Source organism: Phyllostomus discolor, chromosome 11 (assembly GCF_004126475.2).
Source record: "Phyllostomus discolor isolate MPI-MPIP mPhyDis1 chromosome 11, mPhyDis1.pri.v3, whole genome shotgun sequence".
Taxonomy (NCBI): Eukaryota; Metazoa; Chordata; class Mammalia; order Chiroptera; family Phyllostomidae; genus Phyllostomus; species Phyllostomus discolor.
The window spans coordinates 24,970,168-24,988,888 of record NC_040913.2 but is presented as its reverse complement, the minus strand read 5'-3'; the positions used below and the strand labels follow the sequence as shown (position 1 = coordinate 24,988,888).

Below are 18,721 nucleotides of genomic sequence, written 5' to 3'. Positions count from 1 at the left end.
GGAACATTCTTGACTGTTAGTGTATGGTTCCGTGGATCTGTTGCAAGAATGATTGTAACTAAAATCCATGGTATTCCTCCATAGGTCCTTAACTGCATGTCAATGGGCTGAAAGCAGAGAGCTGATTAGCTAAAGAAATAATCTGTTAAAATGATGCATGGAATAGAAAGCTTAACTGAACTTCCATGAATTATTGTGTCCTCTCTCAACGTGTTGGATGTAGTATCTTACACATATCTTGTAGTGTCCAAATTGTTCTTGTTAAATTATATTTTGAACATGGATTCCCAATGCCATGGCAGAAAAAAAAACTATGTCTCACTAACACATAAATGCTAAAGATATCAATAAAAAAATAACCCATATTTGAAGTGGTATTTGACAAAACAAATTATGCACATGAATTCTGCATAGAAAAAAACTGTTCCTTTGGTTTAAATTGTGACTATAACCATTTTCTACATACCTTGAGAAAAAATATCAAGAGAGATTCAAGTACTATGTTTAGTATGAAGAAAATGGGCAATGGTTGTATAGAATAATAATTACCATATATACTTTGTTGCTAATGCAAATTGTTATTGAATAACAAATACATTAAGAATAAAAAAGATAAAGTGTGTGATTTTGTTTGTAAATATTATTCTACCACCTTACCCATAATCTATATTTTAGAATTGATGACTAAAACTTATTTGTATTATGAAAGATGTTAACTCCACGCTTACAGAAGTTGCAGACATAAAGTCGGTCCTATAATAAAAAATAATGATGCTAACCATTTATTTAGACTGTGTGTTATTAGGTGCTAAATGGTATCTTCAAAATCTAGACTGTTTCAAAGCTACAAGCACAGACTTCTTGAATGGCCAACCAGTAGCTTTGCTCTGGAAAAGAAAATGTGGTAGTGAAAAGACCACAGTAAGTTTCAGTGATTATAAAACTTACCAACACTTGAATTCATATCCCCATTTTCAGAATCTGCTCCATGTTGGTTATTACTGGCATGATAGTTGCTCATAGCTTCTAACTTGATTTTCTTCACCTTCATTGCTTCGGCAATAGCTGCATTGGTAGCGGCGGCAGCTGCTGCCGCTGCTGCTGTCAGACCTTCAAAGAATAAATTAAAAGTGAGATCATTTAAAATCTGATTTTTCACGTAACAGTTCATGTACTTTATATAATACACATAAACATATTAACATATCTGATTATTTTGTGCAATATTCTGAAACATATATCCATTCCCAACTAGCCCCTCCCTAAAAAAAATCTGATATAATGAGAATACTCTCTACATTCCCAAATTAAATATTAGTAGAAACATAATTCAAACATAGAAGGACAGTAGTAGAAATGCAGCCAGAATTACATCTCAAACAAATCTGAACATGTCATTTCCAGCTTAAAATCCCCTACAGCTTCCTAATGGGGGAAATATCTGAACTGCTTAATTCACAAAGTCTTGCCCCAAGGAGTAAACCTATCTCATCACCCAAAGTTTCCTCATTTTCATACTACATTCCAGCTACGATCAACATGCCACAGGTACCCGTCCACGCGCTGCCTCTTGAAGCCTGCGCTTTCACACATGCCATGCCCTCTGTGTGGAGTATCCTGGCCCCAGGGCTCCCCTCCCTGACTTTCCATCCTCCAGAATTCTAGTCCCAGAGTGGGCACATTCAACCACGGTGCCATGGTGTTTGTCCAGGGCAGTCTGTCTCTGTCCAGCCAGAGAACAGAAGGTAGAAGAGGACATGAGATTAGAAATCGAGTCTGAGTCCAGAGTATAAATGAGCAGGAAACTAAGGCCATGATTTGTTGATAGGTTACACATAGGCAGCAGAGGTTTTTGAGCAGCGGAATGCTTTGTTTTCTTTAAATGTGTGAACTTTTACCAAGTCAGCTCACTTTATACTGGCATCCCTTATCTGCAAAATAACATACCCTGAAATATATGAATGATCTCTCCTCACCGTAAAACTTCAGTAGTCCATGAGACAGTATATACCACCACCATCACCCACTATGTCTTTTGCTATGGCTGCTTCATAGATTCTGACTGCAGTTCTTCTGCCTGGTTTAAATTTATCTGTGTGATTTATTTCCACGCCCAGCTGGTGGATTAGAGACTGAACAACTCTCTCCTCCTTTTCCTCCCCACTAATCATCAATTCTAGTTACTACAGCAAATAACTTATAGCCTTAGGAATTATAAGAAAGTCTTTTTTCCCCCCTAGAAATCTGTTTTCTTTTTTTTTTTAATTAGAAGAGCTCACCTTTCTTTCAAATAAGACCAAACAGGCATTGACTGGCTTCACCCCAACACAAAACAGTCAGATGAGATCTTTGCGTGAAAACCTGGTAACCGCCCCCTACAAAAGGCACTGATCTGCATTCAAAGAATTCATCCAGGTCTGGGCTGAACATTTATTGCCTTTTAAGTCCCAACTTGAAATGATTCTCTCATCTTCCTATGATTGAATTTTCTCCCCAGTTACTCATTTCCTTCAAAGATGTTTCAGAACATTTTCTTTTCCCTGAAAAGTCTGTTAGTGCTTCCCAGAAAACCTCTCTTACTCAACTTTGCCTTGTCACAAATGCGTACATTCTACTTGGCCCTCCTCTTCATTGACTGGTGTTATTCCATCTCCGAGTTATGACACTTCTCGGGCCTTTATCTTTGATTTATGCTGCAGGTAAATATTGTTCTATGGTATTTGAATAAAAAAGGCAAACCTTCAACTTGAGATATGATTGCTATTATTGTATATATCTGAATCTAATTCAGTGGCATGAAACATAACTATGCATGATATGGCCTTGGAGAAGCCATAAAATCTTCTTGAGTATGGGTTCTTCATCTGTGAAGCTATTCTATTCACAGAGGGATAATATAAGAATTAAATAAGAAAACCTGGGTGAAGAATGCCACATCGTGTTTAGTAAAAACTAGACATGCCTTGCAGTCTAGTTCCTTAGTAGACAAGTCCACTCCTAGTGTGGATGTCATGGACTGGCCACAGCTCCCTCCACTAGAAAAATTCTACTCCTCTTTAACTATTATATTAATTGTTGGCTTTTATAAATACTTTTTAATACTTTTAGTATTTATCTGATCTTATTTATGGTGCTCTTCTATTTTTCCCTTGACAGTTTTCCCATGTTTACATTTCTAATAAAATTCCAAATGATATGGCATTTAATGTGTGTGTGTATGTGTGTGTGTCACACACATTTAATTCTGTGGTAGCTTTCAAATTCACTCAGTGTTCTCCCTTTGCCCTGGTTTCCCCTAGTGAAAGCTGCCACCTTCTCATCCCTGGAATCCTGCAATAACTTTTGAGCTGCTTCCACTCTCCCCACCTCCAATCTCTTATTATTCATATAGCTGTCCATATAACCTTACAAAACTAAAAATCCAATCATGACATGCAAAGGCCACTCTTAGGTGCTAGCTAGACTCTGCAAGGCTGTCAGAGTGCTGTGTGCTCAGTTCCTGCCTGTGTGACGTCATCTGTTTTCCCAGGTTCCCCCCGATCTCTCAGCTCCAGACACATAGGCCTGCTTTACCTTCCTCTAATGGACTACATGCCTTTTTTCAAACCAGACTTTGCATGTTACTCCCACTTCCTAGAAAAGCTCTCTGGTCCTCTGCCCCAGACACATCCATGCCACCATCATGTGACAGCTTAAATATCATGGTCTAGAAGTAGCAGGCTAAGGTTCCCGACTCTTCAGTCTACCTAGGAAAGTTATCGACACTTTAAGAACCAGCTCAAAACTCATTTATTTGAAAGAGCTGACCTTCCCCAACCTGCTCCTGAAGAGCAGGCCTAGTGATGCACTCACTTGTGTTCTCAGCCCTGCTGTGCGAGAGCGTGCCATCCTCTGCGAGCCTGAATTACCCGTGGGGTTTTAAAACACGCAAATAGCTGAGTTGTACTCTCTGAGATGCTGGTTGGGAGCCCAGCATTTGTGTGTTTTGCGTTGATTTTACTGCTCCCCACGTCATTTTAACGTGCAGTTTGAGGAGAGAAACTCAGTCCCTTGCACTCTTCCCCCAACCCCCTTTTTAAAAGAAAAGATCTGGGGTGGGGAGTAGGTTCAGGGCTAGCTCCTTTAACTAGGTTGTAACACCAAAAGGACAGAAATACATTAGCTGAAAGCCTGGAAGGAATTGTCACTGAATGAAAAAAAAAAATGCTTCTCAAACTAGATTACTTGGAAAGCCAAAGGAGAAACATGGTCATTATTTTGACAACATCCATGTAAGTAATTTAAAACTTCATGTTTATGTTACCATCAGTTTGGATATAGTCAGAGTACCAAATCTCGTTAATACAAAGCATAACGCCCCAAAGCTCCATCTTCCTAGGGATGGAGAGGATCAGAAAAGGCTCACGGCCCCTCCCCTGCGTTTATTGCACTTCCTGCTGCCCTTGCAGCGGCCCTTTCAAATCTCTGACCGAATTCTCAAATCCCCCAACTTGCTGTCTCTTGTTAAAAAAAATGAGCTGAAACTTGTTTTAGAAAGAAGTCTCAGTGTACATTTTGTTCTCTAAAAATGTTGCCTTTCGGGGGGGAGTGTAATAAATTCACAAAATAACAATTTTTTGATCTATCCCTCATTGAGAATTCGTACTATGAAAACACTTTCTGCATAATCAAGAATTGTCTACTTGTGTAGACACTGGCAACCTATCACTTTACCATACCCTTTTACCTCCCCGCCTAACCCTTTCCTCAAGTCAGTTTTCTCCCCTTGCCTCAACTCATAAGAGATTTTTGTCCTCCTCCTTCAGCACCCCACCCTCATCCGACTGCAACATTCCCGCTGCTTTCAGCTCTTCCCAATCAAAACAACCTCTTTGTCCTTCTGAACTAGGTAATTCCCTGTTTCTCAAAGTAACAATCTACATCCAATCTAGCTGTGGTGTGTGGTAAAATTAGAGATTATCTTCCCCAGAGTCAGTGCCACAGTCTCTTATTTCTGGGACGGACTGGGGAATCTGCGTTTTTACCCTTCAGTGGGCTGATTCTGATGCTCACAGCTCTTACATGACCTGATGACAGTAATTCACACCAGGGTGCATCTGCACCTTACAACACAAACTTATTTTAAAAATAAAAATAAAATAAAAATGTGTAAAACCTTATTAACTAAGCAAGTCATCATGGCAGTGGTTCTCAATAGTGAGTATGCATAAAAAACAACAAGGAAACATTAAAATATAAAATCAGGCTGGCCCAATGAGTCAGAGTTTGTCCAGCGTGCTGCACTTTGTAAGAATGCGTCCTGTGGCTTCAGCTACCACAGCAGAAGCAAAGAGGACAGCCGGGCCAGGCAGCGCTTCTCTATGTTACTGACACAGCAGTCATGCACGTATTTACCTACAGCAACCACTTACACCCATGAAGCTGTTGGGTATATACTGTCATTATTTAAACAGCTTGAAGAATTGCTTCTGATTCTTTAGTTCATAAGTTTTCACCAGATTTCTTTCTTTCTTCTGGGGCAGGGCAGATAAAGGAACAAATAAATGAATGAGAAAAAAAAGCAAACATCTTACAGTGTCCTGGCCAGGTGGCTCAGTTGGTTGCAGAGTCACCCCATAAACCAAAAGGTTCCAGGTTCAATCCCCGGTCAGGGTACATATTTAAGCTGTGAGTTCAATCCCTCTGGTTGGGGTGCATACAAGAGGGAGGCAATCAGTTCATCTCAGTTTCTCTTTCTCTCTCTCTCTCTCTCTCAAATCAATAAACATATCCTCGGATGAGGATCAAAAAACCAGCTCTTATACTAAACAATAATTAACCCGTTTATTTCACCTGACCAATCTCACTTTTTTATGCTCTCAAAGAACATTTACAGTATCTCATACACTAAGACAAAATCATGTACATAATTGAGAAGTATAATTTTATTTTATTGTAAAAGAACTAAATCCTACTTTATCATCAACAATGGATTGAGAAATATTTTGTTTAAAAAATACACTTTCCTTCAGGAAAAGGTAATGTGTTCTACATTGTGCTCTCCTAGGCCTCTGACTGGCCCTCAGCAAAGGGACTATGTAGCAAACTTAGGATAGAGCCCAAATGTCTATAATACTTCATTTTCATTTGTTCTGTCCTATTTGTTCTTAACAAACTTTGTCGCTTACAATGTAAAAAGAATAGCTTTCTAAATTCTAAACAGAATTTAGAAATACCACTTGTCATTAGTGTCTGAATTATGATACAAATTCATTGCTGTTGCCTCTGTTCTGCTTTGTTTTTTTCCTTCAGGGTGAGTTCTATCTATATTTAAAAAGCTGGCTATTGTTAGAAATTATTTTTATCTTGGTTTATAGATTTCCTGCACATTTATTTTTTACTTTTTGATTGTCCACTAAAATTTTTTAAAGTTCTTGTTGAATAAGTGACTGAATGGGGATTCTTAAGTTATCTAAATTCTCTGTCATATAAGGAGCAAATATGGTGGTTGAAAAAAGAAAGCATTCCAAAAAGTCACACAAACTTTGGAAAACATACATCAACTTTTACTGGAATACTGCAGCAGGTTAATAATTCCCAAGGCTTCAAAACCTTCGTCTCTAATATCAGAGGTATCCATTCTGAGCTCTGGAATGTGGAGAATAAAGGTAAAGTAATATTTGCTACAGTATGAGCACATACTAAGCCCTCCGCACATGGTAGTAAATATTACCAAGGAACCCATAATATCCACCACCTCCTTATGTTTAGCTGTGCTTTTGTTCAGCTACTCACAAAAACGCAAATATGACAAAAGCTACTTAATAGCACAGAGTTAGAATTTAGCTATTTGACAGATGGAGATCTAAAAACCATGTTTCTATCACATCATTTGATTTAGTAGCCTATATCGATCAAATTTATCATAAACTCACTAAATCTCCACTCTGTGTTATTTCGATACAAAGCCTTCACTACTTCACATTCAATATCTTTAAAACCAATCCATGGGTTTATCACTTAGGAGGAAAGCAGGCACTGTTACCAGTTAAGAGCCTCATTTTACTTTGCAAAGATAGCATTTTTCTTCTGCTTTCAACTTTTATCAAAACAGCCTTTAAATCCTTCAAATGCCATTATACAATCCTGATCACTCTCTGTAACAAAAGGAAAAGTATCCCCATTCTATTTATTTCAAATAAGTTAGTACCCACAGTTATAGAGTAGATTACAACTGTAGATTATAAATATCAATAAAAAAGACATATTGCTGTCAAATTCTTTCTCTGATCTGTTTGTTTGCTCATTAACTTGAAAGGTCCAATCTTTGATCTTGGGTTTCAAAGACATCGAGATGACTTCCAAATGTTTGATATGTTGTCTACTTTTACATCACATTCCATATAAAATGCATTTCCCAAAACCTAATGGTTAAATAAAATGAGTTATATGCAAGAGATAGTCTGCATTAAAAGCTTCCATATGATAGACTTTTTATTAGTCTATGCCACTTTACCCAAATTTAGAAGAAACAATTTTAAACATGCAGTAGATTATAGCCAATGGTAGTGATTATTAATATGCTAGAATTGATAAGTTATTTATGTCTGGCATTCTTCCTACTGATTATTTAGAAAGACAGGCAGCTTATAAATATCTCATCACTCCATCGTCACAGAAATTTCATCGACAGTGCTCATGCACAGCTATTAGCAATATGAATCTAACCATTACAAGAAGGAGGAAAATCGAACATGTGGCATTAATACGCAGCCCTGGTTCCCAACCATCTGATAGGCAGATGGTGTGATGTGGATTCTCCAGCTGAAATGAAGGGGCACATCATTTAGAACCTTGTTTGCATTCTAACTGATATCAGTGCCATATTGATATACATGATACATCATGGCAGTATTTGAACAATCTAGTTTGTTTCAGTCATAAATGTTTACAGCCTTGTTTTTTTAATCTTATAAGCTTGTTCAGAAGAGTGTATTTTTAATTTATGAAACTTATTGTTTACTTCTGTTGAACTAAAAGATTAGAGGAAAGCACGAATATTAAATTACTTCAACCCAAAGCAATATAACCAAGACAGATGAATAAACTGGATTTCTATTTTCAGTAAAAGCTGTTATAAAGGAATTTTAAAATTAACCTAGGCATTTTGTGCACTAAATACATTTATTCATTTAAACCTTCTAGCATTTTCCCCAAAGTTGCATACAGAGAAACTTAACATCTTACATAGTCATTCATTTAAAATTCTCACTCTGTGCAATCAATCTTGTCTAACAATTCAATTCAGAAAATAAAAACATCAGAACACATAGCTCAGTTCAACAGTCATCACTGTGAAGTCACTTTTCTGTCCCTGACAGTTCCTATACACTCTGCAATACCCTGTTGAAGACACACTGTAAGCTGCACTGCAACTCGATTGAAATCACTCCAGGTCTCAGGAAAACTCTTGGCTCAATATAACAACTTAAAAATACCAGTACCTTTTTTTAACTCTGCTTTCTTCCTATCCTTATTGAATAACCACCATCTAAAAAACTGACACCAATTTTCACAGTTATTTTATTTCTCAATACTTTCTAAATAAATGAACATTGGGATTGAAACATGTCTGTCGTCACTCTTGAATGATTAAATAAGAGAGTATTAAGCAACCAGAATAAGTAACTTAATTGTGAATCAGGGTAGACTGAAGATTTTGAGTATGATTTTTGTCTCCTATGTCCATTAAACTGACTTTTCTTGCCCTCTGAAACATATTTACATTCTGGAGGGAAAAGGAAAATAGATCTTTAAGGCCATCAATGGAGACATTCCTTATCCTAATTTTCAGTTTTTAAATTGATTAAATTAGTTTTGAAGGTTTGGATTAGCAAATCAACCCCACAAATTTGAAAAAAAAAACATACAGTAGAGTTTACTATAATTTGATAATGACTAATAAATCAAATGGACAGCAAATGAAGCATTCTCATTCTGAAGAGTTTAAAATTGCTGCCTTCTGGAGTGAAGGCAGTAACAGGAGTGCTGGAGTCAGGAGGAGGGAGCACTGTGGGGACATCATCTGCCTGTGTGTAAACCACTGAGAAATTTCCAAGAAGGCTTTAGAAACACTCAACTTCTGACCACTAACTCATAGCCTGATTCTAAATCAGGCTGAAATCTAATCAATGGAAAATTTCAAATTACTATGGTTCAAATAAGAAAATAGGTAATTTATGAAAAGTTAAACTGGCACAAAAAGGCCTTGAATAAATAACTTTCAATTTTACTCCATTTTTCAAACATTATCGCCTTTAGAAAAATATTTCTAAATGGCCAGTTGGTGTCTAGACTTATAAAACAGGGAAATAAGCAAGACTTACTTTAATATAATGCAACCCTTTTATTTTACTGATGATGAAATTTAGGGGCAGTGAGGTTAATCATTTCTAAAAAGTCACACGATTAAATAATGATAGAGTAATCCCAATTCCCTTAACTCCCCATTCAGCATTGACCACACCAACACTGTCAATAAATGGAAAAGGAAAAGTACGTAACACAGGAAACTGCAGAATCCTTGAAAAAAGTAATCCTCTTTGCTCAAGTAGCTGTGAATTGCACAGGAAGTCAAGGTTATAGACATTCAGTTGATATCACAAATATAAATTGACTCCACTTAGGAACCTGACTTAAATGTTCATGTGTGATTCAGTTTTATAGAATTTAGAATATATTTGCCACAGAAATAATGTTCATTCTAGTTTAATTGTACACAAAACTTTTAACCTGGATTACTGGTGAAACACAGTATTTATCATATTAACCTGAACCTTGTATTTTAAATATAGCACAACAAGAAAAAGGAAAAGAGCAAACAAATGACTTTCCTCTGTATATCTTGAATATGGGAAATTAAAACAAAGTGACATAGATAAACTTTGACTCTAATTTTCTTTAAAGCACCTTTCTCATTATTGCTCATTATTCCATTCAGCAATAACCTGGGAACTAAATGTCCCGTGTTTGTCTAAGACCCAATGGTTCTAAGTACCTATATGACTCATCACTCCAAATTACTCAGTGTGTTGACTCTAGGCAGGTGGCTCTTACTAGCCTGCGAGTACCTGACAGTATGTGATATGGTCAAAGAATGTTTTTTAAAATGAATACTTGTCCATATACTGATGACAGTTCAGGCAGAATAATAAGTGGAAAGATGGAATGGTGTGATAATTAACTTTCCTGCAAAAGAGTCACCTCATTGGCAATATAGCCTAGGAATAATCTGCCCCAAATATCCCCTTAATTTCCTGAACAGCATTAAATTCTTTCCTAAATCCCTTAATAAGTCAATAAGAGTCACTTTTATTTTATTTTCCCAGAATACAGCTAGCATGCGGAACACGATGAGTCTGTGGTTGTTGGTAAAGAGGAAGTCAGAAAGAAGTTGTATACATGTAGCCCTTTCTCTATGTAAGTCTTATTTAAGGGGACTTAATCGTGAGACAGAAACAGCTGGAGAAGATGTAGCCACAAAAGTTTTTAGATAAACCAATATTAGCTTTTTTCAAGGGAAAGATAAACACATGCCCACATTTTTAGTGGAGGTCAGAGGTCACTGATCTACAATAGGAATAGGGGGGCTAGTTGAGGCAGTGTGTTCCTCACTCCTTTGTCATTAGGCTTTTGCATTTGTGTCAATATCATACTGACTCTCTATAATCAACCTAAAAAGTAGGTATTTTCTCAGTTGATTACAAGGAAAAGGTAGATGGCGATAGGCCAATCAGTGCTTGGAGAAGTAGGTTTGGGGTTACAGTCCTAGTGTGGGACTACAGAGAACAGCCCTGATTAATGTAGAAATCCAAACATTGCCATACAGTAAAGCAGATACAAAGGAAATACGGGTGATAGTGCACAGCCCCCAGGGGCTGTTCTCTCCTGGAGCGTGGAGGCTAAACGAACGCAGCCTCGAGTGTGTTGCACACTCCTTTGCCATCCTAGTCCATTGTCTGAGTGTAACTGAGACAAATTACTTAAATTGTCTGATTTTTGAGGCAACCTCATACTTTATTGTTTAAGAAATAAGTGCTATGTTTAAAACTATTTCCCTTCTGAGTTTTGTAAGTATATTTAGCCCAGTTCACTGAGGCACAGAGCGGATGGACAGCTAGGAAGAATTACCTGCAGTTGGTATCATATATTTCATTTGTCTTTTTGGCTACAAAGTCACTCCAACAGAAAGAAACATGTAATTCCTAACAGGGCAAGAAAGTTGAGTCTTTTGTGTACTTTGATAGAATCTTCTACTATTTATTTCAAAACAACAGTAAATCATAGCAAATCTTCAATTGCCCTTATAATTCTTCATTTTAGGAGCAAAATCTGTAGCTCTGTGATCCGAAGTCTTTTCTTGACCTAATTTACGGTGTACCACGAGATTCTATTAAAAGAAACTAAATCACTGCAGTAGATTTATTCACCTTAAATAATTTAAGCTAATTGAAAAAGACCAAACTAAAACTAAAACACTTCTCTCAAGCATTCAACTTGTGCATGCCAATGAGTAATTTAAACAACCAGCTAATCACAACAGCCTCATGAGCAACATGGTCCTGTGCTATGTACACATTTCTCTGCCTCCACTGAGCTGAAGATAGAAATAAACATCAGTTCTGAGTCCGAAAGTATGTGCATCTCTCCTGTAGTAATTAGGCACTTTCAGTAAAGGAGTTTTGTTGGTGGATTTGAGATTTCTCTCAATTTTCCAAAACAAGTTTGGAAAGAACACATAGAAAAAAAGGAGAAATATCTGGAAAATTATATCTCATCATTCTTTTGGCAAAGAGTTACAGCATTTGAAATGTATAACCTGACTGAATCAAAACAAGCCTGAAAACATTGTGATTGGTCACGAGGTGACCACATCATAAAATCTGGAAACTGAACTCATCCTGTGCATTGGTTTTAAAATTTAGAATCTGGCTTAATGTTGTTATTTTATAAATATATACATAGATTTTTTACTTTCTTTATTGTTAAAATTATGAAATATCTGTTTGCTGTAAGCCACGTTTGTAGTGGTGCATAACGTTATCACAAACTGTAATATTCTAATTGTCCTGTCATTATGGAGCTCCACTTGTAAAGTCAACAGTCATTTTTCTCACGCAATCCTTTCATTTTACAATTCAGCCTCTGTAATTCCTGGAATGTGGAGCATAATCACTGGTCTGACAATGTGGCGGAGAATTACAAAAGCTCTTCGCAATATTTTTACGGTACATCTTTCTTAAGAGAATTAGAAAATTCAAACATAACTCGATCCTGGAAGCAAAGCCTTTTGAAATATTGCTCAAGTGCACACTGGATAAAGACAACACACGTAGGCAGACTTTCCCCGTTTAAACAGCATTCATCTTTTCAAAAGCAATAGATTCTCAGTCCACACGGAGTCTATTGCATTATTCATTTCATGTGCAACCTCATGCTGGACCATAAATTGTTACTTTATCTAATCAAAGGAGACTTAACTCTACAGAAGGTCAAAGGTTTAATTTTGTGAAGTATTATCTTACGCTATGAGTTTAACCGAAAAATAGAAGAAGAAAAACAGCCAAGAAACTGGTAATAAATGAACCTTTATTGCCTCAGGCTTTGGCCTAGTTAATAAACTTTCATTGAAGGTTTCTTTCAACTGTTATGGACAATGAGAGGGGAAAAAAATCTTAAATTACAGCCATGTGTGACTTTTAAGGCAGTCATTCTTTTTTATCTCAACCTCCCTAGCTCAGGGGTGGGGGGGGAGAAAAAGACAAAGAGAGATTGTCTTCCATCTCTTAACCAAAAATGTATGTTTCTAAACAGATGAAAAAGTGCAGATAAACTTTTCTAATAGCAGAGGTCAGCTTTGAACGATATAAAAAAAAAGGCATTCTTTAGGTGTTGAATCTTAGAGAACAATCTCTCTGGCTAAAGGTAAAACTACCAAAGGAGGAGGAAGACAGGTCTTTTCCATGATGCTTTAAATTGTAGCCTCCTGCTTAGCAAAACAGAATGCCTTATAATCTCACCATTACTGCACAAACTCCATTGTAATTTTAATATTCATTAAATGTACTGTAAATAAGCACATTATCTGTGTACTATCTGCCCCATTTCAGTACAAGAAATCCTTTTATTTTCAGAAAAAAAAACAACTGGTAGCAAAGTAACTCATTTTGTGGTCATGCAGTTAACATTTTTAGGAGGAACAAGTCTGTCCTTTTAGCTGCCACTCTCAAGCAATAATGAATGGCCTGTGGGTAGTTTTGTTTTTCAGCATTTTCTAAAGGAGAAAATGAATTGGGCTGTTCTGAACTAATATGCCACTTGTTCAGGAGTCACTATGTTAAGTACAAAAGTCATCAAGGCCTCAACTCCAACACCTTCACCACCACACCCAGCACAAACAAGGTGGATTCCCCCATCACCGACAGAGTTCACATAAATTGTGAACAAGGGAAAAAGTCGTATTCTGCATCCACCTTCAGATGCTCTCAAACAGAGAAGGAGAAGGGCTAGAGCTCTGTGCTCGGAAATGACTGCCCCACCCCACCCCCACCAGATTCCACCCACAAACACAATGCCCTCAGCAGGGTACCCAACCCTCTTCTCTCCTGGCAGCATTTGGACAGAACAGGGCTCAACTTAATTCCTGGAACATGTCCCTGGGATGCTAGCCAGGCTACCTTTGACTGCGAGCATCATAGGTGCTTACACCTGCAGCACCAGGTGAAAGCAAGACCTGGCTCCCTACTAAGAAATACACTCCACACAGCTGGGAGGCAATGCGTTCTACTGGGGTCAAGGATGAAGGATGTTTATACCAGCAACTTTGCTTCTTTTCTGGATTTGCCGGGACTAGTGAGAGAGACTTAGGAGAACATGGAAAATATAGAGATTAAAGACATTTAGACATGAATGCTGAATTTTAACATCTGTCCAGGCCTATGCATAGAATAATGAGGGTTAAAAACGTGTTTTCTAAAAGCATGGTTAAACCTGGACATCAGAACGTGAAGCAAATTGAGACAATTAGTTTTCATAAATTGGCAGAGGATTTTAGAATCAATGAATAAGTTTTGATTTCATGCAAGAAACCATGAAATGTCACTCAAAGGTTACAGGGAAAAGCACTGTTGAAAGAACAATTGATAAATGTGATTTTTGCCCCATTTTATTTTCTACCTAACTTTTACATGCATGCATATAGTTGGGGGGCAAAAGAATGAAAAGATGAAGAAAAATGGTGAAATATCAACCACTTTCTAGAAAAGAAGCATTATATTTGAATGTGTGTAGTGAATGGCTAGTACTGTACATTTTTGGATAAATAATTTAGTAATCACATCCAAGGACAGTCATGCTTTATAATTTTGGTTCTTCATTTACCATTTCTGAGAAAGACTGAGGTACCTTTAGAAAGTGACCCCAAGGTCAGAGAAGCCTGGGAGACTAACAAAAACAGGTATCTCAAATTTACGTCTTTATTTCATTAATCAAAGTTTTATGGCTTCAGGAAAGTTGTGTTACAGTACACAGAGAGGAAAAGAAAGATCAAGGGAATTCAGAGGATTTATTAAAAGTGCAGACGGGTAGCTCTGACTAGTGTGTTAGCTAGATAGACACAATTAATTAATTGTAACATTGTAAGACTCTAAAATGCTGAAAGAACAGTGCTCGTTCCTGCAACGCAGTAATGTAGCAAAATACTTATAATCTTTCAACCACCAGGAGCTTTTGTTGGTTTTTTAACCTAATCCACAGCTTGACATAGATCCCAGGGTAATGGAACAGAGTTCTTTGATTGAAATAATAACTAAACACTGCTCTGCTAGCCTGGTGGCCTGATGGAAGTCTGTCTCTCTGAAACTCGAGAAATTCAAGTTTGGAAACAAACTCAGACACTGAGCTCTGGCTTGCAAGTCCTTCAAGAAAAGCCTCTGGGTCTGGAATATGCCCTCTCCAGTTTAACGTGGCCAAAAATAGACATAAAACGTCTGCAGCAGCCTTTCTTCCGAGTAATGAGACAGTCAAAGCAAATCATTTTCTTCGGTCACTATAATTTTGCTAATCAATCAACAGTGCATTGTGGATTATTACAGAGAGCTGAATATACGTCCTAAAGAAAGCTAAGTATTTCAGAAGTGACCTGTGGGTTTTTCCATGTTAGTATGGGAATCTGAGCATAATGTTAAACTTTAATTATTGTTGTCACAAGGAAAGTTTGATTCATATATTTTGTCAATTGTAGTCATGCAGAAAATTTCAGTGTTCAAAAGCACACTAAAAACACTTGAAAATAAATTAATATATATACCATTTACTGAAAAAATATATGTATATATTATTTTGTTTTATTCAACATACCTGGATTTGCAATGATGATAAGAATGCTATAGCTGAATATTTTAGTAACAGGAGAATAATTTAGGTCTACATTTGTAGCAATAAATACACTCTGATTAAATTCTGAAAGAAATTGCAATAAAATCTCCATCATGTATCTTGATAAACTTAGAAAAAGAAAATACACCATCACTATTTACCAATGTCCAGGAATATTGTAGAAACTGCTAAGCATGAAGGGATGAGAAGAAAATGGGAAAGTCATGGAGAGCATTACATGTACCTGAGGCTACTGCCAAATGATGATTTTATGTTTGAATGCAATGCTTATAACATTAATAAAAATACTTTACTTGGTGTCCATCATGTGACACCATCAAATCACTGTATAAACAGGGTAGTAAAAATGATACTTGGATGACAACTGAAACAGTGTGCACACTGCCACATATGTGACGTGTTGACATGGTTTATCATTACGTTGTAAAGCATCAGCTACGAAGCTGGCTGGGAAGCAGAGAGCAAGTAAAAAAAAATCAAGTAAAATAATAAGTATATAACCCTAACAACACGGTGGTTCTTCTAAACAGAATTCCAGAAACACAACTAGAGTTGGTTAAATCAGGTCAACCAGGTCTAGAACCCAAATTCTTTCCATATTTTCTTGCTGTTATCCCTGATGTATTGGGAAATATCTTCATGTTAGCATGTGGCCTACAGTAATTCTAGGCATTCAAGCAAAACAGTGAAGGGCAATTTGTTTTATATATATCTGTCCTTTTGTCTCCCAAAGAAATCTTTTCCAGGGTACATCCTAAAGATTCACTTCTCAGAACTCACTAGCCATAACAATATCATCCAATCACGCCCAACCAACCAGAGGCAAAGAGAACAGGTCTGCCATGACGCATCGGGAATGGAACGTGGGAGTGAGTCTTCTTGAGCACTTGGTTGGAGGAGAGGTGTGAATTCCTCAATAAAATTAGGATTTTGTTATAGAGGGAGTGATAAGTGGTTATTGGATAGCAGCTAAGATGGCCTATAATAAAAGTTTATTGGGAAATGTTGAAGAAACTAGTTTACAGCCTCAAATAGAAGCCAAATTATATTGCTATTCCAAATCTGCTATCATTTAAAATCTTTCCCATGCCTGCTCAACAGTTAACATGTACCTAGATTCAGAAGATAACATCATTGCTTTTCTCAAGGTACTTTTTAATTTGTATAATGAAGTCCTGGTATAAAGAAGTTCCATAAAATTATTATAATAGTGACCTTGAATTTTATATTTAGAGTCACCAAGAACAGAAACATGAAATAGCACTCAATTGCTTTTAGTTTCCTTTTCTAACTTTAGCAGATTAGAGCAGAAATAAGTCAGATGGCCGGCCTATTGAGTATGTGGTATGAGATCCTTAATGTGATTGCCAGAAAATCAAATATATACCAAACAACTAACACCAAAGACCTGGTCACTTTTGAGCTATAATAAATATACATTTGAACATTTTTTGTGACCATGATGGGGCTAAACCTGGTGGTGACATCATGCAATGCCTTGACACAGTACTGGAATATCTGCCTCACGTTGTTCCTCCTTAAGGATGCAGAACGGTGTAGAGAAACGTGAAACAGACCTGCAGAGCTCAACAGAGGGAAGAGAAACAAAGGACGGCGGCAACAGACAGGCAGCGGCAGCTTTGAGAGCACACCTGTTAAGGCCATGCAAGTGCTGTCTGGTCTCTTCCTCACTTTCATCTTGGGTATTGTCAACAGTAGAACAGAAAACTTTAATAAAGTCTAAAAATTAAGAGCGAGAGCATCTTTGCCAATACCTCATTGGACGAAGAATATAGGCTCTGTAGTTTCAGACTTAAGTTTCAATCCTCTCCCTGTTACTAGGTAGATGGCCCCTGTTTGCAAGATCTAATTTCTGTCAGCTTCAGCTAATGTTTCTCCAGCTGCTACAATGAGAATCCTGCTATTTGAGTCTCACAGAATGGATAATAACATTAAATGACATAGGATGTGTGAAAATACATTGGTGTTCCATAAAAAGACTTTTCTATCTCCCTTTGTGTTGCTATCATTCCATGGTAGCAAATTCTTGCCTGCATTTCTTTTTGACATAACTATTCCCACTACTGGTAGAGCTACTACTAGTAGTTTAGAGTAAATGGCAGAGCCAGGGCTATGACATCACTCCCAGAAATATGTTCCTACAACGATATTTCCTGGAATCTATAAGGGAACTTGGTAGAAAACATATCCCTCATAAAGAATTTTGTTTTATACACTAATCCAAAAGAACCTATGCACCCCAATGTTCATAGCAGCACAATTTACAATTGCCAAGTGTTGGAAGCAACCTAGGTGCCCATCAGTAAATGTATGGATCAAAAACTATGGTACATTTACACAATGGAATTCTATGCAACAGAAAGAAAGAAGGAGCTCCTACCCTTTACGACAGCATGGATGGAACTGGAAAGCATTATGCTAAGCAAAATAAGCCAGACGATGAAAGACAAATACCATATGATCTCATTTTTAACAAGAACTTAATCAACAAAACAAATGAACAAGTAAAATATAACCAAAGACACTGAGATTGAGAACAGGTTGACAGTGACCAGAGGGGAGAGGGGAGGGAATTTCAGGAGAAAAAGGAAAAGATTTGCAGGAAAAAGTATAAAGGACACATGGACAATAACAATGGGGGGAGAGTGGAAATGGGAGGGAATTAGGGAGGGTGGGGGAGTGGGCTGGGATGGGGGTAAAAGGTAGGAAACTACTTGAACAACAATTAAAATAGAAAAAAATAATTTTGTTTTATAAGTACTTGCATGGATAAACTCTAGATCAAATGTCAAGATGGTACAACATTTAGATCTTCAACTTACTAAGGGACCTTAGTCAACTCGCTTAACTACCTTGGAAATGGGACTGAGATAAGTACCTACATGTTATGATGGTTATGAAAACAAGTGAGGGAGAGCACATAACAAACTTCAACAGTGTGTGGTACCACATAAACCCTCCATTTACATAGGCTACTGTTATTTTCCTCTGACATAAAAAGACATGAATATTCACAATTCAAGTCTATATAAGATACTTTTAAGATGATGGACACCGAATTTTAATTCACATTCTAATTAAAATGACAAATTTTGTAAGAAAACACTAAAGGATTCACATTATTATTATAGTATACTATGTCATTACACATATGTCTTGATGGAAAGATACTTTACTAAAAGACATATACTATAGTTAAGTCATATCAATGAAATCCAGTTGCATGGACATAAGTAACATTGCCTAACAAAAATTCTAAAGCACA

General features: G+C 37.0%; 1 protein-coding gene across 1 annotated transcript in view; it reads right to left on the bottom strand.

Moving 5' to 3' along the window:
* The window catches only part of DACH1 (dachshund family transcription factor 1), a 399,674-nt gene that overhangs the window by 180,907 nt on the left and 200,046 nt on the right, over nucleotides 1-18,721 (bottom strand). Inside the window, exon 3 of the mRNA XM_028526299.2 lies at nucleotides 949-1,110. Within this exon, the coding sequence (XP_028382100.1) occupies nucleotides 949-1,110 (162 nt within the window). The remainder of the gene's footprint in view (nucleotides 1-948; nucleotides 1,111-18,721) is intronic.